Below are 17590 nucleotides of genomic sequence, written 5' to 3'. Positions count from 1 at the left end.
AGAGTTGTTCATACTTCGTCATTTTCCAATAACTTGTTGTTTATTTTTCTGTTTTTTCACTTTTCTTTCTTATCATAAATAGGGATATCCATAATAAAATAAGAACATTTCAGTGCCCACTGTCCCCACCCACCATGGACTCCTACAAGGGTACTCACTACAATGCCAAGCAAGAATGTTACAGCAATGCCATGGTTTTGTGAGCACTATACCCAAACATCAGGACCAGGATCAGACACAATGTCCACAACACCTGCTGAAAACGTTCAACACTGGTAGTTGGTTGACCCTAGCCCAAGTGGACCAGCTGACTGACTCTGGGGAAGGGGGGGGGGCACATCAAGGCCACCCATCCACAGGAATTCAAGTCTACAGATGTGTGTTAGGGTTGGACACCTCAACCACCAGGATCCTCTTCTCCCCTTCACAGGGGCACCATACATGGCAAACACGTGGGTCAATGTTCAGGTTCCAGAGGAGATAAACCAAAATTTGAAATTACATAACCTTCTGTGGAAGATCCCCTCTTATAACATAGAGAAACCCACCTCAAGGGGGTTGTAAAAACGAGATTCACATAAGTTGGGTATATTCATCTCTCTAAATGTCATAAGCATATGAAATAAAGTAACAACAAAATGCTTCTTTTTAGAAATATTAGTCATGATTTCTAAGTTTACTGAAAGAGCTTTAAACAATTTAATATACTTTTAAATAATTAATTTTTCAAAGATAATCTGAAAAAGAATCTGAAATGTATCTTCTCTATAGATTCAAAACAAAAATTTAATTATGCCACATATATTCTCAATCTCTACAAAACAAGAAATTCAAGAATCTAGTTCCCAACAATTCTGTTCTTTAAAAGGCAACACTTATCTATCTGTCATACCTTTGCAGCTGTCAACTGATTTCCCATAACAACATATGTGCTAAAGGTTAATACTGATATCAGAACTGGAGTTGTGGCCCAAAAATAGACACACAAGGCATCCAGGTACTTTCTAGCTTTCAGCAAATTCATTTCCTCATTCCTGGTTGCCTGGACTCTGGCAGCAAAGATCCTCTCCCATGCAAACATCTTGATGACTCGAATCCCAGAGAGGAACTCATTCATCAGCTGTCATTTGAAGTAAAAACACTATGAAACAAAAATAACACACCAAAATAGAAACAGGTGAAAAAGATATTTTATGTAGTTAAAAAAAAAAAAACAGTTTAAATAAATTTGAGATAAAAATTCATATAAATTTCCAATATAAATTGAAAATGAAATCTTTTTAAGTCAATAATTGGAAAAAATGAAATATGTGACATAACAACAAAACCAAAACAAGATAAAAATTTAAAATATTGTAGTCCCATCACAAAGTATCAGAATTTCAACCAACAAGTTCATTATAATTTGATGACTTCTCTGTATCCATGTCATTTGTTTTTGCCAAAAGAAATCTGGTTAAATTCTTCAGTCTAACAAGCATTAGTTTTCTGTAGTTTAATACTGCAGCACATGTTAGCCATCAAAAGCCGAGTTCATAGTACTGAATTTACTATAAATCACAGAGTAAACTTCCATAACTTCAGTAGCTTGTCTCTCTATACTGAGTTTGGATTTTGACAAATTAACCCTTGAGATATACTTCAGCTTTCTTGCATGTTGAAATGTAAATAATAAACCAATCACAGATTACACACATTATAATTCAACCAATTAAACTCATGCATTTAAAAGTGTAACAATGAACCAATCATTATGATACATATTGAAGTATGAAAATAAACCAATCACAGATCATACACATTGAAATGTAACTAATTAAAATTATACATTTAGAAGTGTAATAATAAAATAATCAATATGATACCCATTGAAGTGTGATAACAAACCAATTAAAGGTTAACATATTCTTGCACTGGAAATGTATTTCAGATATATACTTACTTCCACTAACATAACAGCTTTTCTCACTTTCTACTGCCCTCTGTAAACAAATTTTTTATTTGCCACTAGTCTTGAGGCTCCCAACCCAAATTATGTTTACAAGTGATATAGTGGCATTGTAGCATGTGAGAACTCTCCACCAATAGGAATGCAACACACCCTCCTAGTTCCCTCTATATTGGACGGTGCAATCATCACTTTGAGACTATGCAAACAAACAAACAAAAAAAAAAAAGACAGAAGAGGAAATTATGGGTGGGAAGTGTGAGTGAGTAAAGAAAAGTGTTAACTACTGATACAATATCTTAGTGTGAGTGGGTAAAGAAAAGTGTCAACTACTGATACAATACCTTAGTGTGAGTGAGTAAAGAAAAGTGTTAACTACTGATACAATACCTTAGTGTGAGTGAGTAAAGAAAAGTGTTAACTACTGATACAATATCTTAGTGTGAGTGAGTAAAGAAAAGTGTTAACTACTGATACAATATCTTAGTGTGAGTGAGTAAAGAAAAGTGTTAACTACTGATACAATATCTTAGTGTGAGTGAGTAAAGAAGTGTTAACTACTGATACAATACCTTAGTGTGAGTGAGTAAAGAAAAGTGTTAACTACTGATACAATACCTTAGTGTGAGTGGGTAAAGAAAAGTGTTAACTACTGATACAATACCTTAGTGTGAGTGAGTAAAGAAAAGTGTTAACTACTGATACAATACCTTAGTGTGAGTGGGTAAAGAAAAGTGTTAACTACTGATACAATACCTTAGTGTGAGTGAGTAAAGAAAAGTGTTAACTACTGATACAATACCTTAGTGTGAGTGGTGTTAAAAAAAGTGTTAACTACTGATACAATACCTTAGTGTGAGTGAGTAAAGAAAAGTGTTAGCTACTGATACAATGCCTTAGTGTGAGTGGGTAAAGAAAAGTGTTAACTACTGATACAATATCTTAGTGTGAGTGAGTAAAGAAAAGTGTTAACTACTGATACAATATCTTAGTGTGAGTGAGTAAAGAAAAGTGTTAACTACTGATACAATATCTTAGTGTGAGTGAGTAAAGAAAAGTGTTAACTACTGATACAATACCTTAGTGTGAGTGACTAAAGAAAAGTGTTAACTACTGATACAATACCTTAGTGTGTGAGTGAGTAAAGAAAAGTGTTAACTACTGATACAATACCTTAGTGTGAGTGAGTAAAGAAAAGTGTTAACTACTGATACAATATCTTAGTGTGAGTGAGTAAAGAAAAGTGTTAACTACTGATACAATATCTTAGTGTGAGTGAGTAAAGAAAAGTGTTAACTACTGATACAATACCTTAGTGTGAGTGAGTAAAGAAAAGTGTTAACTACTGATACAATACCTTAGTGTGAGTGAGTAAAGAAAAGTGTTAACTACTGATACAATACCTTAGTGTGAGTGAGTAAAGAAAAGTGTTAACTACTGATACAATACCTTAGTGTGAGTGAGTAAAGAAAAGTGTTAACTACTGATACAATATCTGATAGTGTGAGTGAGTAAAGAAAAGTGTTAACTACTGATACTTAATACCTTAGTGTGAGTGAGTAAAGAAAAGTGTTAACTACTGATACAATACCTTAGTGTGAGTGAGTAAAGAAAAGTGTTAACTACTGATACAATACCTTAGTGTGAGTGAGTAAAGAAAAGTGTTAACTACTGATACAATATCTTAGTGAGTGAGTGAGTAAAGAAAAGTGTTAACTACTGATACAATACCTTAGTGTGAGTGAGTAAAGAAAAGTGTTAACTACTGATACAATACCTTAGTGTGAGTGAGTAAAGAAAAGTGTTAACTACTGATACAATACCTTAGTGTGAGTGAAAAGTAAAGAAAAGTGTTAACTACTGATACAATAGTGTGAGTGAGTAAAGAAAAGTGTTAACTACTGATAGTGTGAGTGAGTAAAGAAAAGTGTTAACTACTGATACAATACCTTAGTGTGAGTGAGTAAAGAAAAGTGTTAACTACTGATACAATACCTTAGTGTGAGTGAGTAAAGAAAAGTGTTAACTACTGATACAATACCTTAGTGTGAGTGAGTAAAGAAAAGTGTTAACTACTACAATACCTTAGAGTGAGTAAAGAAAAGTGTTAACTACTGATACAATACCTTAGTGTGAGTGAGTAAAGAAAAGTGTTAACTACTGATACAATACCTTAGTGTGAGTGAGTAAAGAAAAGTGTTAACTACTGATACAATACCTTAGTGTGAGTGAGTAAAGAAAAGTGTTAACTACTGATACAATACCTTAGTGTGAGTGAGTAAAGAAAAGTGTTAACTACTGATACAATACCTTAGTGTGAGTGAGTAAAGAAAAGTGTTAACTACTGATACAATATCTTAGTGTGAGTGAGTAAAGAAAAGTGTTAACTACTGATACAATACCTTAGTGTGAGTGAGTAAAGAAAAGTGTTAACTACTGATACAATACCTTAGTGTGAGTGAGTAAAGAAAAGTGTTAACTACTGATACAATACCTTAGTGTGAGTGAGTAAAGAAAAGTGTTAACTACTGATACAATACCTTAGTGTGAGTGAGTAAAGAAAAGTGTTAACTACTGATACAATACCTTAGTGTGAGTGAGTAAAGAAAAGTGTTAACTACTGATACAATACCTTAGTGTGAGTGAGTAAAGAAAAGTGTTAAACTGATACAATACCTTAGTGTAAGTACTGAAAAGTGTTAACTACTGATACAATACTTAGTGTGAGTGAGTAAAGAAAAGTGTTAACTACTGATACAATACCTTAGTGTGAGTGAGTAAAGAAAAGTGTTAACTACTGATACAATACCTTAGTGTGAGTGAGTAAAGAAAAGTGTTAACTACTGATACAATACCTTAGTGTGAGTGAGTAAAGAAAAGTGTTAACTACTGATACAATACCTTAGTGTGAGTGAGTAAAGAAAAGTGTTAACTACTGATACAATACCTTAGTGTGAGTGAGTAAAGAAAAGTGTTAACTACTGATACAATACCTTAGTGTGAGTGAGTAAAGAAAAGTGTTAACTACTGATACAATACCTTAGTGTGAGGTGAGTAAAGAAAAGTGTTAACTACTGATACAATACCTTAGTGTGAGTGAGTAAAGAAAAGTGTTAACTACTGATACAATACCTTAGTGTGAGTGAGTAAAGAAAAGTGTTAACTACTGATACAATACCTTAGTGTGAGTGAGTAAAGAAAAGTGTTAACTACTGATACAATATCTTAGTGTGAGTGAGTAAAGAAAAGTGTTAACTACTGATACAATACCTTAGTGTGAGTGAGTAAAGAAAAGTGTTAACTACTGATACAATACCTTAGTGTGAGTGAGTAAAGAAAAGTGTTAACTACTGATACAATACCTTAGTGTGAGTGAGTAAAGAAAAGTGTTAACCTTAGTGTGAGTGAGTAAAGAAAAGTGTTAACTACTGATACAATACCTTAGTGTGAGTGAGTAAAGAAAAGTGTTAACTACTGATACAATACCTTAGTGTGAGTGAGTAAAGAAAAGTGTTAACTACTGATACAATACCTTAGTGTGAGTGAGTAAAGAAAAGTGTTAACTACTGATACAATATCTTAGTGTGAGTGAGTAAAGAAAAGTGTTAACTACTGATACAATACCTTAGTGTGAGTGAGTAAAGAAAAGTGTTAACTACTGATACAATATCTTAGTGTGAGTGAGTAAAGAAAAGTGTTAACTACTGATACAATACCTTAGTGTGAGTGAGTAAAGAAAAGTGTTAACTACTGATACAATACCTTAGTGTGAGTGAGTAAAGAAAAGTGTTAACTACTGATACAATACCTTAGTGTGAGTGAGTAAAGAAAAGTGTTAACTACTGATACAATACCTTAGTGTGAGTGAGTAAAGAAAAGTGTTAACTACTGATACAATACCTTAGTGTGAGTGAGTAAAATCTTAGAAAAGTGTTAACTACTGATACAATACCTTAGTGTGAGTGAGTAAAGAAAAGTGTTAACTACTGATACAATACCTTAGTGTGAGTGAGTAAAGAAAAGTGTTAACTACTGATACAATACCTTAGTGTGAGTGAGTAAAGAAAAGTGTTAACTACTGATACAATACCTTAGTGTGAGTGAGTAAAGAAAAGTGTTAACTACTGATACAATACCTTAGTGTGAGTGAGTAAAGAAAAGTGTTAACTACTGATACAATACCTTAGTGTGAGTGAGTAAAGAAAAAGTGTTAACTACTGATACAATACCTTAGTGTGAGTGAGTAAAGAAAAGTGTTAACTACTGATACAATACCTTAGTGTGAGTGAGTAAAGAAAAGTGTTAACTACTGATACAATACCTTAGTGTGAGGTGAGTAAAGAAAAGTGTTAACTACTGATACAATACCTTAGTGTGAGTGAGTAAAGAAAAGTGTTAACTACTGATACAATACCTTAGTGTGAGTGAGTAAAGAAAAGTGTTAACTACTGATACAATACCTTAGTGTGAGTGAGTAAAGAAAAGTGTTAACTACTGATACAATACCTTAGTGTGAGTGGGTAAAGAAAAGTGTTAACTACTGATACAATACCTTAGTGTGAGTGAGTAAAGAAAAGTGTTAACTACTGATACAATACCTTAGTGTGATGAGGAGTAAAGAAAAGTGTTAACTACTGATACAATACCTTAGTGTGAGTGAGTAAAGAAAAGTGTTAACTACTGATACAATACCTTAGTGTGAGTGAGTAAAGAAAAGTGTTAACTACTGATACAATACCTTAGTGTGAGTGAAAAGTGTTAGTAAAGAAAAGTGTTAACTACTGATACAATACCTTAGTGTGAGTGAGTAAAGAAAAGTGTTAACTACTGATACAATACCTTAGTGTGAGTGAAGTAAAGAAAAGTGTTAACTACTGATACAATATCTTAGTGTGAGTGAGTAAAGAAAAAGTGTTAACTACTGATACAATACCTTAGTGTGAGTGAGTAAAGAAAAGTGTTAACTACTGATACAATACCTTAGTGTGAGTGTGAGTAAAGAAAAGTGTTAACTACTGATACAATACCTTAGTGTGAGTGAGGTAAAGAAAAGTGTTAACTACTGATACAATACCTTAGTGTGAGTGAGTAAAGAAAAGTGTTAACTACTGATACAATACCTTAGTGTGAGGTGAGTAAAGAAAAGTGTTAACTACTGATACAATACCTTAGTCTTGGTGTAGGTGAGTAAAGAAAAGTGTTAACTACTGATACAATACCTTAGTGTGTGAGTAAAGAAAAGTGTTAACTACTGATACAATACCTTAGATGTAAGTGTAAAGAAGTGTTAGTGACCTACAAAGAAAAGTGTTAGCTACTGATACAATACCTTAGTGTGAGTGAGTAAAGAAAAGTAAGTTTAACTACTGATACAATACCTTGAGTGAGCCAGTGAGTAAAGAGTGTTAACTACTGATACAATACCTTTAGTGTAGGTGGGTAAGAAAGAATGGTAACTACTGATACAATACCTTGAATTGTGAGTGAGTGAGTGAGTAAAGAAAAGTGTTAACTACTGATACAATACCTTGGTGTGAGGTGAGTAAAGAAAAGTGTTAACTACTGATACAATACCTTACCACTCCTCACATAACAAACAGAATTCCACATTTAAAGGTGAATAGGCTGGTGCAAAGTTAACTAATGATCACTCTTTTTGGAAGGTGCCTGAAGAGAACCCATGGAATGAGGTTCTCTAACGTACAAGATCACATTCAGACCACACCCACCAGTACAAGGAGAAAAACACAATAGTCCAATAAGTAATAGAACATGTCACATGGTGTTGAGGGTGCATAAGATCACAATCAATTGGTTAACTCCAGTCCAAAATTGGAGATTTGTCATCTGGTCCACAATAGAAGGAGAGTCCGAATGCTCTCCATCACAAACCCAGGAAACAGAAGGGAAAAGCAACTTCCATTCTGACAAACCAGACAGAACATGTGTGTAGAGACTGTAGACCCAATACATAACTAACAAAAGGCCATTCAAAATCATAAATTTAGAAGAGCAATTAAATCAGTCAAAATGGTAAAATGTGAAAATAAACCAATCAAAATGACACATTATAAAGTGTAATAACAATAAACCAATCAAAATTATACAAAATGAAGTGTAACAAAACAATGAGCCAATAAAAACAAAACACAATGAAGTATTATAATGAACCAATCAAACTGGATGCAATATAACATGACACTGGACACTTTGTACCATGATTAAGTGTTTCTGGTAAAATTTTAAATTTTATTTCTAAACTGTCCTGTTGTTTTTTTTAATAAAAAATATTTAATTTCTCACCTTAATTCTCTTGTCTTTTTGTTCCATCATGTCTTTACTGAGTACACCAATTTTAATGGCTAACCAACGGTTTATGGGGATAATCAAAATAGCAAAGAGAAGTCCAGCCAAAAATGCCAGCCCGACTTGTTGGTAGAGTAAAAACAAAGTCACTCCCACTTGAAGAGGCAGGCTCCAAAATTGATGAAAACTCTGGCAAAAGTTGACAATTCGTTCAGAATCTGTACTCATGAAATTGATAATTTCACCAGTGCTGAATGAAGACAGGTTTGTCTTGCTAACACCTAAAGTTTTTCGATAAATGGTGGTGATGATAGCTGCTCGAATCTTCAACCCTACTTTGGTAATCAAATATCCAAACTGACTGCTACAAATAGCAGACAAGAATGTTGCACTGAAGAGGCCTGCTGCATAGTAACATCCATGGCTAGCTGGCTCCAATTTATTTTCCAAAAATGATACAAGTAAATTCAACATTAAAGGTCCAGCAAAACCTAATGAATCAGCTAATAGCTTTAACATACCTATGAGATAAAATTCCTTTCCAAAGCACCTGTGAAGAACCTGCAACAATGAAAACTTCTGGCGTCTCACAAGTGTACCTGTGCCACTACTATCAAAATCTTCATCTATATCATCATTACCATCTTCGGTAACTGGAACTGCTCCCAGAGAAAGAGATTGCATATGAGACGAAAACGACAGGTCGATATTTCGAGACTGTAATGAAGCTGGCAGAATGAATAAATCATTGCATGTATTTAACAGCTGTTTCTCTCCCTTTTTTCATTAAGCTATGTACCCAGTGAAATGTTAACTTGGATAGAATATTACTGTCATCTTCTGCAACACCCAAGTCTAGCGGATCTTCGTCTTCACGGAACCTTCCATAATTGCTCGTTGGTGTGTCTAACGATGACTGTTGTTCTCTGCTCATAACTCCTGATAGTTCTTCATAGTGCAGTTCCACAGATAAGCCACGTGGCACTAAAGTCAGAGCATATAAAATGTGAAATCCGACTACAATTTCATCTACATATTTCTCCAGCAATCCTTGGAAAGATTCATTATCACGAAGTAGGCTTGCACGAAGCTGTAAAACAGCTGCTACCAAAGTCAGAAGCCAAGCAAGAAGAACTGAAACTGGGCCACGAGTGTTTTCAGTCAAATGAGATCTTAAGTTGAAAAGATAGCCAATGTGTATTAGCCAGCCAAAAGCACATACAGCTGCTGAAATATACTCTACCATTGATAACAAGTCACTAGAAACTAAAAATGTAGGAAAAACTTTAACAATAGAACACAAAAACAATACAGCTGTGATTAAAATTCTGAAGGAAATAATGCACTTTTGATGTGAAAGTCTCACAACCCAGTGGTCACTCCTACCCACGTAACAGGCAGATACAATGGCCATTACTACAGCACTTGGACATACAATGACCAACTCTTGAAAACATTTTCCAAGGGTGTTTCCTTCCCACACCATCAAGTCTGACTGACACAACCAGTACCAGCTGGCCATTTCTTTAGGTTTATTATACCTGAAAGAAAAGGAAAAAAATTACAAATTTTGCAGTTTAATAAACAATCCCTTCAAAATCACAGGAGGAAAGAAGTGATATGACTAACAACAAATCAGGTTGAGTAAGAAAACAACTGTGAACATGCATTTTCAATAAAGTTCGGGGTATATATTTTGTTCATAATACAAAGTCTTCAGATATGTCAAGCTTCACACATTAAACCGGATGATCTGAAATATTTGTGTTTCAAAGGGAAATGTTAACTATGGTTCTTCAGTAGGGCTAGCTCTGCCATCCTCAATTTACCATTAGCAAAAGAAAATGGTTTTATGATTATGGTTTAAAAATCTGACAGAGATTTTGGTACAATAAAGAAGCTAACATCTTTTACAAAATTTGGGTAAACATAAATACTTGTTTAACTACTTTTTACATAACTAAATTTCCTTTTAAAAGGTTTGAGTGATTTTTAAAAAACATTAGTGGTACCTAATGTAGGAAAAAATATTCAAAAGTTTCTTACTCAAAGGAAGAATACTAAACAATGAAAAAATACTAGAAGTTTCATAAAGAACACACAAGTTTTCAATAAAGATTTTAAGAATTTATAAAGTAATTGATTGGAAAGGTAAAGGCAAAAGATTAGACACTTTTTGAGTAGAATGTTTCAGAATAATTGATAGGCAATGTTCTTGAGACAAGAAAAAGACAAAATTGACATCTTATTGGCTTTGAGGCAAATTACAAAAAAGACCCCACAAGTAACATACAATTCTTACAACATGAAACTATTTTATTATTAAAAGCTATCCTTTTACACCTACCTTTTTCATTTTTTCAGTAAATCATCAATTCCCCTTAAACTACTGTCAATAAATAAAGCTATCTGTATAGCACAAAAAAAATCAGATGCCTTTATCCTGTTAATCCTTCAGATAATCTTGTACACTTCAATAAATTGCCTCTTAACTTTCTTTTCTCAAGAGGAGAAAGAAACATTAACAATATCCTTATAACTCTTCCACTGCTAGAATCATCCTTGTAACCTTCTTCTGAACTTTTTCCAATAAATCAATATACTTTCCTATACCAGGGGGCCAAAACTGTACACTGATTTATACTCAACATATCTTAAAGTATCTCCTTCAAGTTCTATTCACTTTACCACAAGCAATATTGCACTATTTCGATGTCTAAGGAGACTTATCATTCACAGTTATTAAAATAAAACAATGTGTTAATAAATATTTGACAAACATGGCAGTTGATTCAAGTCAAGTTGTAATGATTTAGTAAGTGAGCAAGAAACACTCGAGAATTTAATGCCAGAGCAAACTGTACTAATTTGCTAATTATGCCCCTAACAATATCATTAAAGTAAATATAGAAAATCAAACGCCCAAGCACTGATCCCTGAAGTATCTCATTTGTAATAAGGATTCATACTGACTACATTCTTAAATAACAACCTTTTGCTTTCCTCCATCTAACAATCTTACTGATGCAAGTTTCATAGCTAATTTTTATGGTACACTAATAAAAGATTTTTGAAGATGTGAGCACACTATGTCCACACCATTTCCACTGTCCAGTAACAAGTCCCAAAAAATTCCTAATGCATTAGTAAGACAAAATTTCCCATTGATGAATCCATGTTTGCTTTCATTTATAATATCATATTTCACTAAATAATTATGTTAAATTTCTTTTAACAGACATTCTTGAACTGTTTTCACACTATAAGCTAGGACTAACTAGTCTTATAACTTTCAGGACATCTGGCATTACTCCCTTTAAAAACAGATGTTACGTGTGAATCTCTTCATTATTACTCTGCTGCCCATGAGAGAGACAGACTCACGTATTTAACCTTTAAAAAACCTTGCTTGGTTCCACTGCTATATCCGTTATTGATAGGTCTTTCTACTTAACACCAAGGGATCAGATCAGTTTTTCTCATAAAATCTTCATGGTCAAGAATATTACTGATATCTTCTCTTGTAAAAAATAGAAAAGGTCATGTAAATATTCAGCCAGGTCACTGCCTCCAACAAAATCCTTTGTTAAGAACAAGCTTTATTTTAATACTTTTCTTAAATTTAACATACATGAAAAAATAGACTGTTAAAAAAATTTTAACACAATCAACAAGCTACTTCTCTTCACCCTTTTTAGAATATCTAACATTTCTAACCAATCCTCTGACTTTCCTAGTCTGGAAAACCCTCCATCTGTTTATCAATTTAAACATATTGTACTTATCCCAATTTTATCATTTATGTCTATAGTAAGCCTATTAGTTTGATCATTCCTGTCACCCTTTTCCTCTTTTTGGGAACATGTCCATCCTGATTCTGGAACTAAAATCAATTTATTTTTAAAATGTTCCCAAGTCTTCTAAACATCCCCTTTTTTAACTTATTATCCCAATGAAATAATAATAAAACTTCTTCCACTGCTTCAAAGTGACTTTCTGAAAACTAGAAACTAAAATTTAATATATTTTTATCTCAACATGTAGCAAAATATTAAACCTCAATAAATATATTAAGATAAACAAACATAGCAACACTAACACTCCAATCAGCATCAATGAGAGACTACTCTTCTAAATATACATGTTATAATACTGTTTTATATTCTCACATATTTTACATATCTTACAAAATGCAGAAATGTGCTCTGGAATGGCTATTGCCCATTTGCTAGATTTAAAATTAATCCTCCAATCTATTCAGTGTTTTAATTTCTGTGCCTCAACTTTGGTTATAAATTATTTTAAGAAAAAACAGCTTGCACTTCCTTCCTTTAAAATAAAAATGACTGTACAGGTGTGCCCATAAACTGAAAATGATTGCTGACTGACTTCTCACATACTTATTTGCTTCATTTGTTCACACAAATAGTACACTCAGTCTATTGTATCTAATTTTAAATTTACCTATATATATCAATTCCATAAGTTAACAGAAAAAGTGGCTATTGCCCAGGGATCCAAAAAATTTGTAGGCTCAAGCTAAAGTCACTGACCTTTAGTTTACCTAAAGCAATTACAAGTAAATAAAATATTTATAGCAATAAACTAAAATCTCGCAACTAACACTTCACAATTTTCAGATAAAATCTGTTACAGAATTATAAATCTAAAGATGTAGTAAATTAGTTTCAGTGAACCCCAACAGCATTCCAAGTGAATGTTGTTCAAGTTCCAAAACTATAAATTACAATAATATGTATGTCTAAATATGAATGATAATAATTTTCCAAAGTAACCTAGACTTTAACTACAAGTTGTTTTCAGCTTTTCGTGTTTGGAATTAGAAGCTGGAAAGCTAGTTTTGTATTTATACGTTATGGGCCACAAGTAGTAATAATTATACAACGATCACACCTTACATAGACTAATTTTACACTCGAGTTCAAACTGTGGTTTACTCATTAGGAAAAGAAGGTTCAGATGGTAGTGTTATAATTTATAATAACATTGCAATGGATACCCACTTAAAAATATAAAGAACTGGAACCTTGAAATTAGAAAACACAAAAAAAGGACTGTTTATATATATAACATTTGTATGTTTCGTATCTTAAAAAGTAGCTTATCTATACTCTGTATCATCGAATTTATCGCGGGATATTTTCACTGTATTTTATAATGAATTAGAGTTAATCGTAAATACTTTCTTTATCTTAACACTTTTGATAACAGTAGGAATTAATCTAGATGATAGCAAATATCATTTTAACACTTCAACGGGTAAAAGCTGTTAAATTACACGTGCTGACTTCAGGCCAAATCTCAAGTTTTCTGATGAACTTTGACCTACCGGTTGCTTAACACGCACTACAAAATATTAATACATAAACCTACCAGAGCCACCTATTATGTATGTGTGTATATTTACCTGCGATTGATAAAATACACGAATAACCCAATACTTAGCTTTGAGATTAACAACAAACAAACAAAAAAACTTGTTTTTGTTTTTTGGAATTTCGCACAAAGCTACTCGAGGGCTATCTGTGCTAGCCGTCCCTAATTTAGCAGTGTAAAACTAGAGGGAAGGCAGCTAGTCATCACCACCCACCGCCAACTCTTGGGTTACTCTTTTACCAACGAATAGTGGGATTGACCGTCACATTATACACCCCCACGGCTGGGAGGGCGAGCATGTTTAGCGCGACGCGGGCGCGAACCCCCGACCCTCGGATTACGAGTCGCACGCCTTACGCGCTTGGCCATGCCAGGCCAACAAAAAAACATTCTAGTAGTTTTCAAAGTGTTAAAAACAATATAAGCCATTGTTTGGAAATATAAAAATGCACCTCATGTTATTTTAGAATTAACGTAAAACAAATACAGATCTTATACTTACAATTAGTTTTATATGTTTTTTTAAGGATTTTAAAATGTCTACGGTAATTATATCCTCCAAGTTAGAGAAGGAATGTTGACTATAATTCCGAATTTACTATTTGGCAAGGTAAAATTTGCAAGTCTGTTGCACACACAAATTAGTCGTATTACAAAAGTATATATACTAAAGATATGTCTGTGAATTGATTCAGACTTCAACAATTAGGAATGCCATATAATGTTCTTGTGAAGAACAAAAAATGCTTCTGCCCATCGTATAATTTGCGTATTCTACTTGTATGGCCTGTAAAATCTCATATATAAAAACGCATATATACAGACTTTATCAATATCTCTGTATATTGCATCTGGTATTTAACGACACTACGTGGTAGTTGGAGGGTAATATAAATAATTGATAACTTTGATCATAAATGTGTAAAACCATCATGACCCTAGCGAGCTATAATGTCACCGCAGAATGACCCCTATAGAAATGGTATACATTATGTAAGGCCAACCCTAGGCCCGGCATGGCCAGGTGGGTTAAGGCGTTCGACTCGTAATCCGAGGGTCACGGGTTCGAATCCCGGTGGCACCAAACATGCTCGCCATTTCAGCCGTGGGGGTGTTATAATGTGATGGTCAATCCCACTATCCCAATTCGTTGATAAAAGAGTAGCCCAAGAGTTGGCGGTGGATGGTGATGACTAACTGCCTTACTTTTAGTCTTACACTGCTAAGTTAGGGACGGCTAGCGCAGACAGCCCTCGTGTAGCTTTGCGCGAAATTTAAAAGTAAAAACAAAACAAGGCTAACCTCATGTGCTTGATGTCATTGGGACTTATGGTAAAATTTCACTCTAGCTGCGGCTATGAGTGATATGTTGAATTCTACTCTGTTTGTTCATTGTAGGTAGCACAAAGCTACCCAATGAGCTATTTGTGCTGTGCCTAGTATCGAAACCCGGTTTCTAGCGTTATAAGTCCAAAGACTTGCCGCTGTACCTTTGGTGAGCAATTTTATTCTGTACAAAATCATGATGTGTGTACTTTGCCTCCACGTGTACGCATAATAATGCCACTTTGAACACTGAGATTTCACCGCCAGATGGCATAAAACGTTATTTATGGTGTTTTTGTTTTTCGGACAAAACTACACATTGGGCTATTTGAGCTTTGTCCACCGCAGGCATCGCACTACAAATTTTAGCGTTCTACTTCCATATACTAACTTCTCGATGTAATGTCTGTAGTTAATATAAATTTCAAATATCAAAATAGTCTACAAAATTGTTTTGAATAATGTTGAAATTTTTATGGAATTCAAGTAATCTTAAAAAGAAAACATATATTATATAAATAGGAGGAATAAGTCAGGTTATTTTAGATCGTATTCAATATTTTCATTAAGAAGAATATTTCATTTGATTTTTTGAAAGCAATGATTCTCTAAACATTTAAGGTGTATTATAAACATAAATTGTGATAGCATTTTTCTGTAAGTCTTTGAATCGTACAATTGTTAGGAAGGCCGAAAAGGCCCGGCATGGCCTAGCGCGTAAGGCGTGAGACTCGTAATGCGAAGGTCGCGGGTTCGCGCCCGCGTCGCGCTAAACATGCTCGCCCTCCCAGCCGAGGGGGTGTATAATGTGACGGTCAATCCCACTATTCGTTGGTAAAGAGTAGCACAAGAGTTGGCGGTGGGTGGTGATGACTAGCTGCCTTCCCTCTAGTCTTACACTGCTAAATTAGGGACGGCTAGCACAGATAGCCCTCGAGTAGCTTTGTGCGAAATTTCCAAACAAACAAACAAGAAGGCCGAAAAAGCACGACAAATTTTCTTTATCACGCGTATGAGTGGTTTAATTCAGATAATATCCAATCAGAAGCTGAGTAACACGCACTTCTCCATATTGCCACAAAAACATCCAAAAAGCATTTATATTTCTTAAACTTTATTAAGCCTCGTAAGTATTTTCACAGTTATTGCAAGCTGCTAGCTACTAAAAGCAACTATCAAGCACACTACACGTAAAATATGTATATATACATATATTTGAAAATATTTCGCTAATACAGTTTCGCTAGGAGTTATCGATATTCTACAAGTTCACTAATCCAGTTAAATCTAAATTGGAAATATAGGTCATTATTTTATTTACGTTTCTAGAAATGTGTCATAATATGCTCCAGTTTGGGTTAAACAAAGTTAAGAATAATAATGCATGCGAATGTTGATAATTCTGTATAAGTTCTGTGATAAAGTTTTCCTTGAATTCAATGTTTAGAAATTGTACTGTTATTTACAGTAATCAAAGGTCAGAATACGCTCATTTTAAAAGTACATTGAATATACAGTATACGATAAATTAGACCTACGAAAATCAACAATGAGCAAGACATAAAATTTACATACTGGATGACTAGCTCCACTAATGACATTCAGAGCAGGTTTGCTCTAACTTTAAATTTATAACATCGTATATTTGTAAGGAGTGTCTTCTTCTAAGTAATGGGAGAAAATCCAGCTTTACGGATTAGGTGCTTCTGAAAGAAAAGTTCCTCTTACCCCCGCCAGTGGCTCAGCGGCAAGTCTGAAACCTTATAGTGCTAAAAACTGGGTTTCCATAGCTGTGCACTTCTTTATACTTAACTACGAGCAAACCTTACAAAAAAATGGCTCACAAATATTATAAAAAACAAAATTAAAAAAACACCTTTACAATTTAAAAGTGTAAATGGACTGTTATGATGAGAAACCTATATGATTAGAGAAGATCAAAAGGTTTGGTCATATAATAAATTAATTTAGAATATTGAATCTGAAAATAATGTTGGTTGAATATGTAAAAATTAGCAGTAAAGATTTCTTTAAATGCTGTGTTGTACGTTATATTTTCAATGAAGTAATTTGTCAGTTAGAGAAAGCTGTGGGTTGTAAATGATGTTGTTAAAATAGGCTTATAAAAAAGTTTCAAAATCCTAACAAATCCTAACGTAGATTAAAATACTAGACAGTTAAGTACAGTGACATTTTTTTTTCAAGAGAGAGAGAATGAACCTGCCAGTGAGTTTTCTATCATGGTTGCTTTGTACAAATTGGTTTTTGCTTAACGTAATTTATAACGTAGGCTTACAGCGATTTACGACAGTACACAAATGTCCATCTTCAAGTTTATTGAAACGTTGAAGGAGAAAGTAAAGTAAATTTTTACTTTTACGTAGACTGAACGATTGAATTAATTTTATTGGATAATTTGAAAGAAAATGTAACAGCAATATATAAATTGATTAAGATAAAGCAAAATGTTAAAATAGTAGTAGCACCTTTGATGAATGGATAAAAAGATAATTTATTGTTAATATAAGATAGCTGCGTTAGTAACTGCTACTTTTAATTCAATTTTTACTAATAGAGATTAAAGCAGTGATATTTATATTGAAAACTGCTAGA

At 33.6% G+C, this 17590-nt stretch overlaps 1 protein-coding gene across 1 annotated transcript in view; it reads right to left on the bottom strand.

Annotated features, from left to right (window-relative positions):
• Positions 1-9795, bottom strand: part of LOC143226737 (ATP-binding cassette sub-family C member 10-like) — a 33221-nt gene extending 23426 nt beyond the window's left edge. Inside the window, 2 exon segments of the mRNA XM_076458101.1 lie at positions 893-1120; positions 8252-9795. Coding sequence (XP_076314216.1) covers positions 893-1120; positions 8252-8938 — 915 coding nt within the window. The 5' untranslated portion in view covers positions 8939-9795.
• Positions 9796-17590: the final 7795 nt, after the last annotated feature.

Source organism: Tachypleus tridentatus, chromosome 9, assembly GCF_004210375.1.
Source record: "Tachypleus tridentatus isolate NWPU-2018 chromosome 9, ASM421037v1, whole genome shotgun sequence".
Classification (NCBI taxonomy): Eukaryota; Metazoa; Arthropoda; class Merostomata; order Xiphosura; family Limulidae; genus Tachypleus; species Tachypleus tridentatus.
Note: the sequence above shows the minus strand (reverse complement) of the source record. Positions and strands in the feature narration are given on the sequence as shown.